This window comes from Amphibalanus amphitrite, unplaced genomic scaffold (assembly GCF_019059575.1).
Source record: "Amphibalanus amphitrite isolate SeventyFive unplaced genomic scaffold, NRLGWU_Aamphi_draft 001188F_arrow, whole genome shotgun sequence".
Lineage (NCBI taxonomy): Eukaryota > Metazoa > Arthropoda > Thecostraca > Balanomorpha > Balanidae > Amphibalanus > Amphibalanus amphitrite.
The window spans coordinates 55,145-73,993 of NW_024882682.1; the positions used below are offsets into that span (position 1 = coordinate 55,145).

Below are 18,849 nucleotides of genomic sequence, written 5' to 3' on the forward strand. Positions count from 1 at the left end.
TGATCAAGGATCACGATAGTGAAGGTTTCAAGTCGACATCTCTTACCGTTTTGCCGCAATCGGCGCGGAAATCTGAAAAAAGTTAGATTTTTTCCTAAATTTGACCTTTGACCGGTCATAAGTAGGTCAAATGTTGAACTAGGACCAAAAAATATACCACCAATCGCGAGATCTCGTTGAGAGCAATCCGTTGGTCTTTTCCGCTAAGCTCTACGACGCTCCGTTTTCAAACGCCAGGGGGGGGGGGGTCGCACCAACTTCGCCCCTGCATGGGCGAAGGTGGCAAAACACCGTTTACGGGCGAGGGTTAAGTGACGCTGACTGACCTGATAGACGTCGTCCGGATCCAGCCGGGGACTGACGCTGGAGATCACGCCCGGACCCGGACCCGACTCGTTCGGACGATCCCGGAAAGCCCGCTCCGACTCCCACTCCGGAGAGTCGATAAACTGGTTTGGAATGACGTAATGTAGGTGAATGCCGTCACAGAGCACCTCCAGCCTGAAAAAGAACATGGGAATAGACATTACCTACACACTACAAATATGTATCGCATATACACTCATGGGGCGCGTGAGAGAGGAAGAGAGAAAGAAAGAGAGAGAGAGAGAGAGAGAGAGAGAGAGAGAGAGAGAGAGAGAGAGAGAGAGAGAGAGAGAGAGAGAGAGAGAGAGAGAGAGAGAGAGAGGGAGGGAGAGGGAGGGAGAGAGGGAAGGAAGAAAGGGAGGAATAGACAGAGAGAGGGATGGAGGAAGTGAGACCAATGTAGCTTTTGTTCCTCGTTTTTCGCCTTTTCATCTTTATCACCACGAAAATGCCCATGAACCCATTTGCAGACGCATTTACCCTTGCTGACCATAATCCATTTGCTCAGCAGGCAACAGGCGTGCTAGCCATTCATTTGCATTACATCACCGCTGCGGAAGTGCGCAGTAAGCTCACTGCCTGTTTCCCACTGCGCCCACCGTCCTTCGGAGAGTTCGGCCATACCCTCCCGTTACCATCCATATTTCATTAGCGCTCCATTACCGAGGGACAGGTGGGTCCACTCCCCCGGCTGCCGTTTCCTTATCTGATTCCAATAAACGGCTGGTCGGGAGGGCGGCATTTGTCGCCGGGTTATGAGCGCAGCGTGGTCGATCCATCGAGCGTCCTCCCAACCCGGCTAATGGCCGCACCGACCGCCGGATGTACGCGAGTGTTCGAGAACTCGGGTCAGAAATCGATAGTGAAGATGTGCTGGCCGTGTTTGGATGTCCGTGCTTGTAGGCCCTAACCTTTCACTGACCTTTGAGCGTCTCTATTGATCGCTTTCTTCCAAACAGCCCACCAACCATCAATGGGGTTCAATTTGCCCCGGCACACTTCGCTGACGGCATTCACTATTCAGGAATGGGACCGTATTAGAGCCGGCGACAATCACGGAACATTAGTGTCGGGGCAGACTGCGGCGGGGCAGACTGCGGCGACCCCTAGGAAGAACAACTAGGGAGAACAACATTCGACAGATGGCAGCGCTAGACGAGATAATCAGGCAATACTTAAATATTAATGGGAAAGAAATCATGCCAATGTTTGCCCTCACCAAGCATGTTACCACGACAATGGAAGAATGTAGTGTAGTACCCCTCCCCGGGCCCGCCGCGGGCTGGTAGCGGCGGACGGAGCCGGTCCGACCTTTGGCCGGCCGGGTCAGGTAACCGGGACGGCCGCGCCGCGGCGCCGCGCCCGGGCCGGCCGGGAGACGGAGTCGGGTGCCCGCCGGCGAGCCGTCGGCAAGGGCGCGGGGCACATTAGTCGAGTTGAATGTTCACTGTTCAGTCTTGAGTGCGAGTGATGTGTGAATCGATATGTGAGCAGCAAAATCCAACAAGAAAACAAATCCGTGAAAGAAAGGCAACGCTGGCAAACATCACCACCATAGTCTCCTACGCCGAACGAGTTCCACACCAACGTGCATCAGCGAGAGTAAAACTAGGATCCTACTGTGGTCGCGATGGCCCCTCGCCAGCGCACAAAACTGCAGGTATGTTACTGGACATTCCCTGCTACCTAACTAGGTCTGTCGACGGCTTTCACCGCGTGCATGGGGAGATTACCCCCCCCCCCCCGGCGCCGGGCGCCATTTTGTCTCGCCCGTTCCTCGCCGCGTCCCATAACACGCCGGTGGTGATTACCACTTGCACCTTACTCACTCACGTGATCGCTAACGGCGATTCAATATAGCATACATGGTCAGTGCGTCAGCTCGGTTCTCAGCCGACCGCACGAGCGTCACCGACAGTCGTAGCCGCAGCTCACCGACCAGCTGACGGATGATCCCCACACGTCGCCGAATCATCAGCTCCCCGTGCGCCTTTGTTCTGAGGCGCGCGCGGCCGCTGATGGCGTCATCAAGCCAGCGATGAACAGTGGCCGAGTCGGTGCGGAGATCGATTGTCCGCGCTCCCCAGGCGACAGCCAGGTTGACGCCTCGGTTGGCGGCGTCCAGCTCGGCCATGTTGATGTGCGTGGCCTCATTATGTCTTAGCCAGCACGCGTCCTCGATGACGTCACCGTCCGCTGACTCCAGCACGACTCCGGTGACCAGGGAGCTGGCGTCCGTCCAAACAGCCATGGCGTCACCCTCAACGCACCACGTGCCGCGGGCTGGGTCGTCACCATTCAAGCGGCCTGCAACATAGTCCAGCTGAGCACGCAGCGCTGCGTCATCGGTGACGTCATCCCACGCCCGAGTACATCCTTTTGGCGGTCCTTTGGCGTCTTTCAGCTACGCAAGAAGGAATCGGCAGACGCAGACACCTGGGCGAGCGAGGAGGGGAAGTCGAGACCGTGTTTCCGCCAAAAGAGAAAACAACCAAGGTAGGTGGTAGGTAACTACACCTGCGCTATCTACATCAGCTGCCCCGCATGACACTAATGGGACCGTATTAGAGCCGGCGACAATCACGGAACATTAGTGTCGGGGCAGACTGCGGCGGGGCAGACTGCGGCGACCCCTAGGAAGAACAACTAGGGAGAACAACATTCGACAGATGGCAGCGCTAGACGAGATAATCAGGCAATACTTAAATATTAATGGGAAAGAAATCATGCCAATGTTTGCCCTCACCAAGCATGTTACCACGACAATGGAAGAATGTAGTGTAGTACCCCTCCCCGGGCCCGCCGCGGGCTGGTAGCGGCGGACGGAGCCGGTCCGACCTTTGGCCGGCCGGGTCAGGTAACCGGGACGGCCGCGCCGCGGCGCCGCGCCCGGGCCGGCCGGGAGACGGAGTCGGGTGCCCGCCGGCGAGCCGTCGGCAAGGGCGCGGGGCACATTAGTCGAGTTGAATGTTCACTGTTCAGTCTTGAGTGCGAGTGATGTGTGAATCGATATGTGAGCAGCAAAATCCAACAAGAAAACAAATCCGTGAAAGAAAGGCAACGCTGGCAAACATCACCACCATAGTCTTCCTACGCCGAACGAGTTCCACACCAACGTGCATCAGCGAGAGTAAAACTAGGATCCTAACAGACCCACCCACCGCCCCACCGTCACCCCGTTCCTTCCCAAGTCTCCTTCCCCTCCGCTCGGGGCGTCTTTCAGCTACGCAAGAAGGAATCGGCAGACGCAGACACCTGGGCGAGCGAGGAGGGGAAGTCGAGACCGCGTGTTTCCGCCAAAAGAGAAAACAACCAAGGTAGGTGGTAGGTAACTACACCTGCGCTATCTACATCAGCTGCCCCGCATGACACTAATGGGTTTTTTTACACACCCACCGCCCTGACGCAACAGTATTAGTGTGGGCACGGAAATCATTGGACGCTGTAATAGGCTGAATGCTGGACGCGTGATACATAGCTGTATCAACTACTGGAGAGTGTAAATATGTGCTGCCTCTGAGCTCCATTCATCAAGCTCATTTCCGAAAGCCACAACAAACTTCCTGCTGTTTGTGCAGGCGTGCTATTGGTTAAACATTCACGGGCGGGAAATTAAATACAAAGTCATCAGAGTAGGCTGAATAAATCAACATGTACCTAATGAGTTATACGCAAATTTAGAAAACTGACAAACCCCATACGTCATTACATTACTTTTGTATGTCATATGCTTTGCTTCAATCCTGTCCTCCAATAGCATTTAAAAATGCTAAAACTGCAGGACTGGCTGCTTCGAACACAGGTTTTCGGTAAGCATTCTTTTTACTAAGAAAGCAGGTGCAATCTAAATGAAACAACATACAACTCGTAGAAAGCACTATGGGAAAGCTAGCTAGTGGTGAGGTGAGAGTCCGTACTTACTTTCCGGTGAGCAGGACGGAGAGCCGGTCGGTGGTGGCCGTGACAGCCTCCACGGCGTAAGCTTGGGCCGCCGGCAGCGAGTGGTGCTCAGCACCGCGCGTCAGCTGCCCAAACTCGCGGTTATCTACGCGCAGCGGCACGAACAGCTTCCGGTGCAGCTCCTTCAGGTGTGCGGGCACCGGTGAGGGCCGCTCCAGCCACCCCGCGTGACCGATGTGTACCAGATTAGCGGCTAGAAGAGCCAAGCTCCAGCCGAGCGCGTCAGGTGCACAGATGTACCCGCCCGCCCAGCAGGCCAGCAGCACCTGACTGAGACAGAGCAGCGCGCGCATGGCCGCTGCACTGCCGCGGAAGGTGTGCGGCACCACGAACGCTGCCAGGTAGAACAGGTTGGCCACCTGGAACAGGTTCTGGTGTACGGCTGGCCAGGTGACGCACTTGGGCTCGTCCAGCTCCGGGTCCGCCGTGGTGGAGAGCAGCGGCGAGATGGTCGCGCTCAGCTGGGTTATCTGGGACATCTTCATGGCGAACAGAAGCCCTGGCCGCCTGTAAAAGGGAGAATCGGGGCGTCAAATAAGCGTATGACAGTCTGTCGTAACTAAAAGAGGCACATGTTAAACGTCTTTTTTGTTTTGTTTGTTTTGTTGGGTTAGGCCCTTTCGGTCGACAAGACCATTGCAGAGCCGGAAGGATGATAGGATTTAGGGGGAGACATTGGTCTGGGCAGGCACCCTAGTGAGTCGCCGGGGCTGAGCCCGTCCAGAGGACAGGCCACCCAGCCCCAAGGCACTCACTGCACCCGGCTACGGGGTGCGCTCCCTCAGGAGCAGCGGTGCCGCTCCAAGGGAGCAGCCCGCATGAGATAAAGTTGCCTGTCCAGCCCGGAGGGGGTTGCGGCGTGGAGGAGAAGGATTTCAGTATCCTGAGGATAGAAGCATGGAAAGGTGAGTTAAACGTCGATCATAACAAATAGACACCGCGGAATGGGCAGAGCCTGCTGTATGGAGTGCTGCGGTGCAGTATTACTTCAGGCACCAGCCACTAGCGCCATCTATGAACAGGAGCGCGAGCACATATGGAGTGCTGCGGTACAGCATAACTTCAGGCGCCAGACACTAGCGCTATCTAGGAACAGGAGTGCAAGTACGCACGCGAAGAGTCCCGGCTCGATTAGGAAACACGAATGGGATGGAGTAGGTTGATTCCGAGCTGCAATATGACCGGGATTATGCTAACATATTTTGTCGGTCCTGACATGGTGCGTCAGAGTGCAGTCGGTACATGAAATCTGCCTTTTCTCATTTGTATTGTTTGATTTTCATCGTCGGGGTATATCACTCAAAATAAAAAAGTCGGAATTCGCTCACGCATGCAATTTGTCTGAAAGCTTGCTTTTCGATTGTCATTGTGTAATGGCATGAAATTGCAGGTAGTGGCGGCCTTGCGACAATGCAATCAACGCAATCGCAATCGCAACCATACCACAATGACAACTTACCCTAAGAGCAAACAGTTAGACTCATTTGACATTTGTTTTAAAAAGATCTTGCATAGGCCAATGCACATTTTTGGAGCACAGTCATTATGATACAATTTACCTCTCCTTCTTTTGTATATGTCTGGCGAAAAGAATACGCAAGAAAAATATAATTTTGGTAATCCTATATCAATACCCTGTCTGGACTGACAATAGTCTGGAATGCCAGTTTTGCTGTTATCAGATCCTGGTATTTATCAAAGGTTGAGGTCTCGTCATGCATATGCACAACGCATGCCCACCAGTTACCCACAGTTCACTCTAATGATATGCATAATTCTACTTGCATCGGCCACATGAAACGCTTTGTCGTTGCAATTATTCAGCACGCTGAATGAATTTGATGTGTCAAAGTTTCAATTGTTACCATAAATTTCTGGCATCGTAGCTGTATGGTGTTGTCAATGGCAGACACCAATAAAGTGAACAACTCCTCCTTTACCAGGTAAGGACTGAAACATTTATATTGCATTGTGACGCTCGCATGCAATAATAACAGCAACAACAAATAATGTTCAAAAGCATACTTATGCATAATTGGTATGTGTTTAAGCTGCCGAAAATTGTTGGCAACCATTTATATCGCATAAATATCTGCTTTATCTGCGACATCGGTCCACCATTTGCTTTGATTGAAGTAGTTTTGACAGCACTTTGGTGTTCCAGCTGAAATCACTGATTATCTAGTTCAGCTTTGGCGGTCACTGTTATTGCACTTGACATAACAGCTGTCATAGCTTGGCAACGAGCACCATTTTCAGTTTGAAGGTTTCATTTGACCCTGATGACAATAATTTTCAGTCATCGTGAAACTATCCTGGTGCTTTCAGCTACCGAGCAGAATGAGGAGTTTGACTATGTATGTATTTGTCTCCCTCCTCTCCCTCCCCTCTCTCTCTCTCTTTCTCTCTCTTTCCCTCTGTCTCTGTCTCTGTCTCTGTCTCTGTCTCTGTCTCTGTCTCTGTCTGTCTCTTTATGTCACTGTCTCTGTCTGTCTGTCTGTCTGTCTGTCTGTCTGTCTGTCTGTCTGTCTGTCTGTCTGTCCGTCTGTCCGTCTGTCTGTCTGTTTGTCTGTCTCCCTCTCTCTCTCCCCCCTCTCTCTCTCTCTCTCACTCTCTCCCTCCTTCCCTCCCTCCTCCCCGCTCCCTCCGTCTCCATGCTCCCGGCTCCGATGTCTCCATTCACACTGGGGACTCGCTGTGCCCACTGCCCGGGTATCATATTACGCGGAATCGAGGGCACCGCGAGTGCTGGGATCGACAGACCACGCCAGAAGGACGGAGCGCTGCCTGCACAGATATGATGGGGTGCTGCTGACAAGTAAGCTACGGGGGGAGGAGTTAGGAGCCGCACATCATGGTGTCCATGACTGAGGGGTAGGGTAGAATCTGCGTCAGTGTCCACGATTGATGTCTGATGGACTAGAGCTGCGACAGCACATATTTTTTAAATGACGTCAGTTACTCAAACGCGGTCTTTCCTACCCCTCACTCACTTTAGTGACCAAGTTGGCGACTGCAGTGCGAGGTGATAACTGTTAAAGGGACCCTCCCACCTTAACATTAGATTTGAGTTGAGATAGCCAAAATGGGGTCCCTGGCTCACAATTACCGGTTTCGGCACTCACAACATCGAGCAATGCCTTAAATCGGAAATATTGAATTTCAAAATTGCAGCATTTTGATTCAGAGGGGCTAATGCTTAGGAATACCCCTCTGAATGTGTGACGTCAGCGCAGATATCTAACGACTTTTAAATGTTTGACTAAAACGTTTTGTAGCACGCGGTGGTATATGCTATTTGCGCGCAACATCTGCCGCAAACGCCGCACTTCTAAAATAAAGTCGCTAGAAACAGCGGAGATCCCAAAAAAGTAAACAAAAGTAAAAGTCTAATATCTTGAAAACCGGTGAATATTTTTCGGTGAAATTTGGGTAGATATTCGTTTTCGCTCTTTCTGAACCGAGCGACATCACTTTCATGCCAATTCATAAAATTTTTTTAAGATGGGAGGGTCCCTTTAAGGAATTGAGAAGTCATGTCATTGTGCACACATTGCTGAATACATGCCCTCGAAAATGTTCAAAATGACAGCAAAAGATCCTTTCAAGAATAAAGAGGCATGTGATAGTTAGATTTTAACCCACGAGCCGCTGGGGGGGGGGGCATAAAGTTGCCCCCCCTTTACGTTTTGTGAAATATCTCCGAAACCTGATGGGCTACGAAAGTGAAACTTGGCATAGCTTCAAATGAATACCTAGGCAATGTTTAAGAAAAGTTTGGTGGTTGTAGCACCTAAGATGACGTCACAGTGACGTCATAAAGTTTTGTCGTTTTCCGATATGGACCGTTTCTGATGACGCTGAGCATGAAACTCAACTGTAAATGAACTAGACAGCACCTGCCGTCACCCTAAAATATCTAACTACACTTCCATCTAGTTTCTGACCAATAATTGACCCTTTATATTCGGTCCCATATATCTGATGTATCGTGAGGAATATGAGAGTCGCAAATCTATAATTTCACTTATGACGTCACTGTGACGTCATTTCAAATGGGATCGACACCAAATTTGGACACAACCTCGGCTAGGTATTCAGGAAGATGTGTGCAAAGTTTCGCTTCTCTATCTCTTCGCGTTGCGACGATATCGTCGCAGAAGTAAAGGGGGGGGGCAACTTTATGCCCCCCCCCCCCCAGCGGCCGGCGGGTGGCGCGGAGGCCCAGCGGCCGCCGGGTTAAGTCTTATCTGCCCCAATAATGGTTTTATTAATTACTAACAATAACTAAAATACGGTGCTAACTATCTCGCCGCACTGAAATGGCAAACAGGCTCATTTGCACGAGTGGATGAATTTCATGATGCGTTCTGGCAGTTCACTTAGCGTGACCTAAATAGGTGCTAGTTGTCATTTCATTAATAGTTGTAGAGCTCATTACACCGACGGTAGATTTCATATAAAGTAATAACACTTTGCATATAATAATACAGTTAACAGATGTGTCCTATCATAGACCACTACCATAGACCTCTGTACACCAGAGGTCTATGTCAGAGGTCAGGTCAGAGGTATACAGAGGTCTATGCCACTATATATCCTATATGATATGGTCCATATATGATAACAATTTACACATCATAAATGCACTTGACCTACGCAGTACCACAGGGGCCTGATTTTAGGCCTTAGTTCCAGGTTGTTTTGTTATTGGTACGAATTATTAAAGAAGAAGTGGAATAGCTGTCTTTGTTGACGTATCTGCTATGTGTTGCTGCAGGGATTCAATACTTTATTGTTTATACCAACTGGGAGCTGGTTTCTTCGTATAAGGAACAGAGCAAAGGAAATCAAACCAAATATTGTATAAAAACTGGTGAGGTCCGAACATTCGAATAAAGAAAGCATCACATCAGAGCTGAACTTCAGTTACCCTAGAAATATGTCAATTAGCAAAGTGAAATGACTCCATACAGACCAGTTATTGCATGGTATAACTATTCGTTTGGAGGCCATCACGCATGAAATCAGGTTCCAATCGGACATATAGGAGGCCATAGCAGAACTAATGTGCTATTATAGATATAGCCAGTGGCTGTAATAGCCGGCATAGGAGGCGAGAGGACTTCATTTCCTCTTCGGAAAGCTTCAAATAGGAATACCAGCCATGTCCAGATGACCACTGGACGATGTTCAATAAAATAGATATTAGCCGTTTTCACGACGGCCATCTGGTACACATTTGGTGCACATCTGGTACAGATTAGGTGCAGATTTGGTCAAATCAGATTCATTGTGTCTCTTAGCAGCTATCAGCTAGGTTTGCACTAATTGCTTACATGCCTGCTTTGTCATATTTTCAGAGAGCATCATCGATTAAAACACTGAAATAAATTCTTAAAATGAAGACATTTGCTGTAAAAGAGATTAGGTGCAGATTTGGTCAAATCAGGTGCATTCGCCGGATAGCCCGTCGTGAAAACGGCTATTGTACACCGCCCTGATCTGAAGCGTTTGTCTCGGCTAGTTCGCCATTCCTTCAGGAATGTAGTCCCTACTACCACATGGTCATTATTGCCTTATGTTGTTTCCTTGCCGTATTGTGTGGTTTGTGTACATATAGGGTCTTTCGGTCAGTGCAAATGTTCAGTTCATGTCAGCCCATGGTTTGATAAACAGGCAACATGCTGCTATCTTTCTTATCCTCGACGGTGACACACGACTCCGTAACTCGTGTCAGTATTAACTGATGTGATCCGGCTGTCGAGCCATTAGTTAACCGCGCGGCGCGTTTGGCAACGGTTGCTGACCGGTGACAGACAACGACAGCGGCACTGCAGTCTGTCGCTTCTGGCAGCGGAAGCGTGTCAAAGCTGTAGCTAAGAAAGGGGAGTAAGTAGAAGGCACACTTGCAAAACATACCGACATGACGCTATAAAATTTCAGTTCATATCCTCTTCTCATTTGATTAATACTTTTCAGAAAACCATAAACGCATGTTAAAGAGGTGATCATTATTTGAACTTGGTCTCCATTTGATATTCAGCCCAGTTCGGAGTAAAACTACGCCGTCAATATTCCAGAGGTTCGCCCAGAACTCTTCTCCCGGAGATTATGCAAACGACCTGCTTGAGCGATTGTGGCTGCCCGGCGAGCTATGTGCCGAGAAAAATGTTGACTGTTTCGTAATGGGGCTTCTAAGTCCGACGAAGTTTAACGTCAATCTCTTACGCCTACAGCTAAGCGCCGCAGTTAGTAGCAAATAAGGCTGATGTGGAATATTGAATAAGCCGAAGGAGTTGTATTTCATTGGACAAATACATTTTCATTGGACACAATGTATTCGATCCGTCTACATTATTACAGAATGGTTAGCGCAACTAGTGTTTACGGTTCGAAATAGCATTTCACCAACACATGTAAATTAGTTAAACCAAAACAGCTCTAATCAATCACATTTACGAGATACCCTCAACATTCCCCATGTTTTAAATACCGTATGCCACCCTGGCATGCCCTACTCCTGGGCATGTTATTCGGGTAGACAGTTCACTATGTAAGTGCACATTGCACAATTACCTACATACCTACATGGAATTATGAAGTTTCGGTTTTATTTTTTCTGGCCTGCGTGCACTTCCAACCATTGTTGGCCTTTGGATAGTAAGATCAGTCGAGTGCGTCACTTGGTCCCAGCACTGTCAGCTTATGTCATTTGTCTCAGGAGGTGCATATTGTCCCATTTCAGCGGTGTCGGAATGCGCCATTTTCCCGTCGCCTTTGTCTGACGGCTGCCGTTGCACCGCCGAGGATAAGCCCTCTATTACCGGACGACGATATGTCACCCGTGCCGCAGGGCTCGACCAGACGGGGGAACGGGAACACCGGACAGCCCCACAGCCACAGGTCGTCAGGCAACGAGCGGCTCCGGCTTCAGCGGCACCAGCTAAATCGACTGGGGCGACTCCGGCTTCGGCGCGGCTAAATCGATTACACGGGTGCGGCAGCCGGGGTGGAGGCGACTGCGCCAGACGGCCGTCGCTGACGCTCTAGTGAGACCCTCGAACGGCGTAACGATGCCCCTGTCCGAGGCAGGAGGTAGTGCGCAGCAGCCAGATATAAATATCCGCTGACGTAATATCCTTCCGGCCGCGAAAGAGGTCGAGGAAACACCGAGAAACTCACAGAAAACAGATCAGGAGGCAGACAGCTGTTAAGCAGAGTCATTGGATCACACGTAAAGCTAGAATCGAAGTAACTTTTTCTGTTGCTGTTTACAAAGGCTGGAAATTGAACACCATGTTGTACAGTCAGCATGAAATGGCATCCACTAAAAGAACAAAGCTATTCTGTCGACAGCGCCGATCGGGTTTGTTTGATTTAGCGTCACCAGGCAGTTTACATACTGGAGAGTAGAATTCCAAGCTCAGTTACCGCTCAGCCTTGCAGTTACAGCATGTTTTACCGAATGTGGATGAGACAGCAAATCAAGAGACTTTTTGACCGTCTGGGTCACGTAACGCAATCGAGATGACAGGCGAAAATGATATAGAATGGCCAGGAGAGCTTACTTGTATTGGTATATTTCACAAGCTTGTCAGATTAGATTTTGATTCTCGACACATGTGAGCTGTTCCTGCAGAATATATGCTCGACATACGATCTTGCTAATTATATTTTGGTTCTCAGGTTCGATTCGATTTTGGTTCTCGACACATGTGAGCTGTCCCTGCAGAATATATGCGTCAACATAATATCCTCTGGTATATTTAAATCTGTTTTATTTGCTTCCAGTTCCAATAGCACAAAGGTAGTTGGATTGGATACCTTGGTAATGGAAAAAAGTGAATTAAGTCGAGTACTCATGCAAACAACATTATTATGTAATCCTAAGCATATTTAAAAGAGTTATTCGCATTGTACTTCAATATTTTCGGGGTAATGTATCCCTTCGATGATACGCAATTAAGATACTTAGCAGGTAAAATGAGAAATCAATGCTCGGTATTTCTAGCTATATTTTTAGCTTCGTCTGCTAGTCTCTTCTATGGAAGGAGGATAAAGACAAGGAAGACTTCCTCTTCCCCTGAGGAATGGTAAACGCTGGGGAGCTGTGGCACACGGACGCCCTCGGAATAATGTTGGATCGTGCCGGCTTTTTTCCATTGTTCGTGGTACGAACATTGCTGCTTGGCAGGCTAGCGTCGAACAAAGAAGCAGTCGAATATACCATCTGATACTGGGCAGGTCTTTTACAGCGGCCCCGAACACTCAGCGGTCGGTAGAAGTGCCTGTCGCCAGGTAACGATCGGGCAGTAAATAGGCTTAGCGAATTTGACCCGTCTTGTTAGTTCTTTTGAGTGGTCCCCAGGTCCCAAATGGTCCGGAATATCCTCCACGTGAAGAATAGAGGGAGATCGGCACTGAGGACCTTTGACGTGCGTAAAAGAGGTCTGAGTTCAATAGCCTTGGAACAGACACTAAAACAGTGACCATGAAGGGGGGGGCAGGTGAATGGAAAAAGTCAGGAAGGTCCTAAACGCAACAAAATCCAAACGAACATCCTTCTTCTCCTGGTCTTGAGTTCAGGGAGAGATCCAGGCTCATCATCCACTTGAATAGGAGAAATCCAGGCTAATCACCTAAGTCAATGACAAACGCGGTGGGACCATCAGCTATCAGCTATAACCTGATTACGAGCGAGCGAGCGCAGCGAGCGAAGCGAAGTCTTTTCAATATAACGGAAAAATCTCAGTATGAGCGGTCCGGCCCGGCCCGGCCTGTAACGCTTTTGAGAGGTTTATATCTCAGCAACCGCTGGACCGAATGGCCTGCGGTCTTTTTTGCTGGGTAGCCCCATCCCTTCTACCCCGTAATTGACTACTTTTGATACATCTCAGTGACCGCCGTGGCACGTGCCACGTGAAAAGTCAAGGGTGTTCAAGCAGTTTTGCAAAAGTAATGATTTTGAGAGGCCCATATCTCAGCAGCGGCTTGAGCGATTGTCTTGCGGTCATTTTTATAGGGTAGCTGCATCCCTTCTACCAAAGGTCGGATACTCTTCATCTATGTGAGTGACCCCCACTGCACGTGCAAAATACAACAATAAGAGGTGCCAAATTGGTTCCCATTTCAGTAACTCGGTAATTACTGGGGCGATTTCGCTGAAACTTGGCATACAGGTAGGCACCCACCAGGCAATGCATTCCCATGTGTTGCGGTTAGGGTGCTACTGCACGTGCGCACGTGCAGGGGGCGTTTCCAGTTATCGAGAACGGCTGGGCCGATTGCGCTCAAATTTGGTACACGGTTGGGGACCGGTTAGTAGGGTGCCGTGCAAAAGTCACTTTGGACCCCGTTTGCACGTGCGCACGTGCAGAATGCCGCTTCCAGATCTCAGGAACGGCTGGGTCGATTGCGTTCACATTTGGCACACCGCTAGCGACCGGTTAGAAGGGTGCTTTAAGCCCGTTGGAAGCACCCTATCGCCCTTCCGCACGTGCAGGGCTCACTATCTCGCTCGCTCGTTCTTCGCCCAAAAGGCGTTTTACTGGTAGAAAGATTAAACGTGATTTTTCCATTACACCCATGGGTGCTTCCAAGTATCAAATCACTTCGATGAGAGTAGTGAAACCGACATTCGCTTAGTAATTTTAATTTCTAACGTCTTCAATGAGCAGCAAAAGCGTGGGCTGCATTTAATTGTTTTACAGTGGCATGATGATCTGAAACACCGCTCTCATTATTTGATGGTCTTCGGACGACTCTGGTGACCTGTAGCTTTTAGGAGGACTGCAATGACCGGAATGCCCTTTATTTCAAAGTCCTCATGCTGACTCTGTTGACCTGGGATCCCTCAGGCAGCTTCAGGTAACCCGATGCCCATCAGAAGACTTCCATTAACCCAGAGGTCCGTCGGGGAACCTCTGCTGACTCGAGGGCCTTCAGAGGACTTCCGTTGACCCAGAGACCCCAGGGAACCTCTGTTGCATTACGGGGCCCTTAGGAAGCCTCTACAGTGACCTGGGAGCCCTTATTCGAACTCCAGTGATCTGGGAGCCCTCGGACAGTCTCCAGTGACCTGGTGAGCCCTCAGGCAGCTCCAGTGACCTGGGGAGTCATATGGCGGCTCCAGTGACCTGGTGAGCCCTCAGGCGGTCCCGGTGGCCTGAGAGCCCTTATTCGAACTTCAGTGACCTGGGAGCCCTCTAGACAGTCTTCAGTGACCTGGTGAGTCCTCAGGCGGTAAACGGCGACCTGAAGAGCCCTCGGGTAGCATCTAGTGACCTGGTAAACCCTAAGGCGGCTCCAGTGACCTGGGGATCCCTCCGACGGGCTCTGGTGACCTAGTGAGCCCTCAGGCGGCTTCGGTGACCTGGGGAGCCGTCAGGCGGTAAACAGGGACCTTGTGAGCCCTCAGGCGGCTCCAGTGACCTGGGAGCCCTTCAACACCCAGTGACCTGGGGAGCCCTCAGACGGCTCCAGTGACCTGGGAGCCCTTCGACACCCAGTGACCTGGGGAGCCCTGAGGCGGTAAACGGACGCCAGATGAGGCGCGCCGATAGGACGTCGATCGATAGCGCTCATCGACGGCCGGTCGCCCGCCGATGGTCCAATCACGCGTCGCCGCCGACGCTGCACCGTCGCCGACCGTCGCATACCGCACACATACAATTACCGCTCCCGAGCCTCACTGCGGGTAACGGCGCGTGCCAGCGGCAGCAGCACGGATCGGTCCGCGCCGTGCCGATACATCTGTCCGCGTCACCATCAGACGAGGTGCTCAGAGAGAGAAAGAAAGGTCCCCAGCCAGTAGTGCGACACGGCCGGAGGTAGTTAGACACGCCCGGAGCGGCCTCCAGGCAGCAAACGTCCCTATATAGAAGATTCTCACGGACAGCCATAGTGCTATAAAACGCGTGCTGTGGTGCTTGAGAAGCAAGCACCAAAAGTGTTTCGCTTGCAATGAGACGCATCCGTTAAACTCCCTCTACATAGCATTTACAAGGTGCAGTGAGACTGCCCCGGAGGCGTGTACCTGTCCCTCACGAGTATGCACGTGCAGCCCTCCGGCCGGGCCTGCAAAGGTTTGGTCGATCCTAGGTCGTGGAGACGTCGTCGGGCAGAGTCAGAGATGAGATACGTGTACCGGGATTATTAATCTTCCGGGAACTTCCAGGAAAAGCTGACTTTTCATTAGACCCAATCGATTTTCATCACACTATGATCAATGATCGTTACTTTTTGTGCTCTCTCTCTCTCTCTCTCTCTCTCTCTCTCTCTCTCTCTCTCTCTCTCTCTCTCTCTCTCTCTCTCTCTCTCTCTCTCTCTCTCTCTCTCTCTCTCTCTCTCTCTCTCTCTCTCTCTCTCTCTCTCTCTTCTCTCTTCTCTCTTTTTCTTTCTTTCTTTCTTCGTGTGATCTGAAAGAACCATGCTGCTAATCTCACTGCTGTAGAATACTTGAACGTCTCTCTACAGAGAGATGTTCTGAGGAGTCGTATTTTAACCAATGCACGGTAGGCGATCGGGCCGGTCTAGCCTCGCGAAACCTCAAAGACACTTCTTTCCGAAAATTGGAAAACAACGCATACAAGTCGACAGAAAATTCATCAAAGATTACGATTAGTGCATTTGCATGGCTCAGGAGACATTTTTTCGTGGACAAAAGTATCGTTAAAGACAGCGCTCCGTAACACTTCATAAGGAGGATAATCACAGCCGATGTTTACGCTCTTTGAATATTTTGCGGAACGATGAAATTGCTAGGTGTTGAGCATCCATTTTGCATGGAAAGTGAAATTTAGCTGTTTAGACGATTCCGCCATAGAAAGAAAATAGACAAAATCAGTTCAAAATGTGTTATAATCAGGTTAACTTTTTATATTTTTTTCTACCACTGAACATTACGTTCAATGAATTAAACAAGCCCAGCAAAAAAAGTTTTACGAGGATGAACTGAAAATAATGCTGTATCGCATGCACTAAGACATTATCTATTAGGGGAGCCAGTGAAAATTTGCAGCCACTTGCAGCCCTAGCATCCAGACACTTTTTTCTTCTAAGGGTTGGCCGTGGCTTGGTGCACTTGAGCACAAGTGGTAAATGCCCCAAAGGGTGTTTTCGCGATAGCTCAAAACACCCAGGCAATAGAGAGCTGCAACCTGGCATACCTGACCTTTGATGCACGCAGCATCTTGTGACACCAACCGCACTTTCAAGTCAGGTCAGATCACTGACCTATGACGTCATAAATGAACCTCTGCACGATCCTCAGATGTCGCAAACTTGCAACGCTCTCAGTGCCAGAGTAACTTTCACAGGGAGGTGAGACTTGCAGGACTTATTGTCCTTCAGAGGTCTTACAACTTGTATATCTCAGATTTTTCCTAAATGTCACATAAAGTCAGGTAGGTCACGTGACCTCACCTATAAGTCAATGGGGAAATATAAAAACTGTTATTTTGGCGCCAGGAATGACATTCAATTGTCTCAAGTACATGGAATCGTTACTTCATGCACTCCTTGCAAGATCTGATGCTGCATTTTTGCATTGTTGACCTTGCATGACGTCATTTATGACGTCACTAGGGTCATACGAGTTTTTCGTCAATAACTCCCGATCAAGTTGAGCTAGAGAGTCGACAAGGTCACCAATGGGCTCCGGAAGACCTGCCGAATCGAATGATATGCGACATGACCTCCTTCGACCAACTTCGTGATTTGAAGACCTCTGACCTGACCTTGACTCGAGGTCAAGGTCAGGTTGACCTTACGGTGGCCTCACCTGAACAAAAGTATACCATTCGACGCGCCTGAGCAAGGCGAACACGACGATGTCAAAATCGTGGTTCTGCGGCCATTTTTTGCGAAGTTATTTACCAAAAACCAAATCCGCTGCTTGGGTCACGTTATGAAATGGGGCCTTGCCGGGCGAGATTTACGCTGTGTCATGATATGTATAAATTGGTAGGGCATAATCGTTTGAATAAAAAATTGGTTTGGAAACAATTTTCTATGGAGGTACACACCATTTCAATGTCCTACCCAGCTCATTTCGTCATAAATTTCGACCTACCCTCAAAAGTATTCATGCGTTATTCGAGCAGCAGTTAGGCAAATTGCAAGCTCGCCACAGAGCACAAATCCTATAAGAGATAGTCCTTATTTAAAACATATGCTCATTGGATATTCAAGAAGGCTGCTCCTAAATATTGTGGTTCTAGCTTCAAAAACATGGATGTTATGAATGCCGATAGGTTTCGCGAGGCTACACCGGCCGGATCGCCCACTGTGCAATGTTGAGCCGACTGCGTTCTTCAAAGTCTCAGAGGTCGGCGATATGAGACAATCAGTAGCAATCGTCTCCTGATGGTATCAATCGGGTCAATCGGGGCCAACCTCCCAATACACTCTGTGATAGACGAGCCGCCGAGAGACGGTACTTACATGACGTAAAATACTCATCACATCTCATGGAAAAATAGCTATGGTTTCCAACATTTTATTTATACCGCAGCAAAAAACGTAAGAAGTGCTTTACAAAAGTATGTCTCAGTACAGAAAAAAGTACTACAGAATAAAAAAAAAAAACACACACACACACACACAAAGGAAGATCAATATCATGCGTTACCTAGAAAAGGGCGGTTGCCAGTTTCAAAGAAAACATTACCCTTTGAAAGTAATAGCATGGATAGCTTTAACAGGTTCGACAAAACTATCCCATTTTCATTTCGGCTGGTGTAACCGGAGTTCAACATGTTATGTTGGGATGCAGAGCTAAGTACGAACTCATGTAGGTGCCGGGAATAGACGCCAAATTTAGATGTCACTCCAATCGACTGTCTCTTCCGAGTGATTGCAGCACCACACTGACAGACTCAATCTACTTCGAGACATTTCCGTACCGCCGAAACTCAGTCCGAGCATTTAACTAAGAGCTTTCCTTGGCATGCTTCATGCGTTCATGGCTAGATCGGCCAGCCCCTGCATGACGCTCGGTGAACCAAATGCTATTTATAGTGATCTTAAGTCACTAAAGTAAACGAATTCTAAAAAAAAACTTTTTAAGTGTCTGTGAACATTGGCACGATTTATGAATACAGTTTAGAGCACCGCATGCCGATGTATATCAGGAAGGCAGTTATTGACCCCTTGACCCCAGGTGACCTTCTTAGGGGCTGAGATAACGTGATAAATAGGATCCATTTCCCATTCATAGAACACTATTCACAGAAACTCCCCAGAAAGCGCGTTAATCTGCTCATAATGGAGGAAGATAATTAGGAGCTTATGTAGGAGGTGGGAGAAGAGGTGGAAATGCTTTGGTCATTTATATATTTTCATTATATGCTTATTTCATATTCGTATGTATATCTTCTTTATGATGACAAAACATTTAAATTGAGGCAATGCTTATATGTATGATAGGAAGAGCAGTTTAAAACTATTCTTCAGCAGTTACATATATGTAAACCCGTGTTTACTGAAGGTGAATCGACATAATCAAAAGTGAAGAACATT

At 49.0% G+C, this 18,849-nt stretch overlaps 1 protein-coding gene across 1 annotated transcript in view; it reads right to left on the reverse strand.

Annotated features, from left to right (window-relative positions):
* LOC122370947 (blood vessel epicardial substance-like) overlaps nucleotides 1-18,849 on the reverse strand; it is a 47,905-nt gene that overhangs the window by 14,450 nt on the left and 14,606 nt on the right. The window contains exons 2-3 of the mRNA XM_043346937.1: nucleotides 4,288-4,833; nucleotides 327-501 (exon numbers count right to left, since the gene is read on the reverse strand). Of these exons, the coding sequence (XP_043202872.1) occupies nucleotides 327-501; nucleotides 4,288-4,811 (699 nt within the window). The 5' untranslated portion in view covers nucleotides 4,812-4,833. The remainder of the gene's footprint in view (nucleotides 1-326; nucleotides 502-4,287; nucleotides 4,834-18,849) is intronic.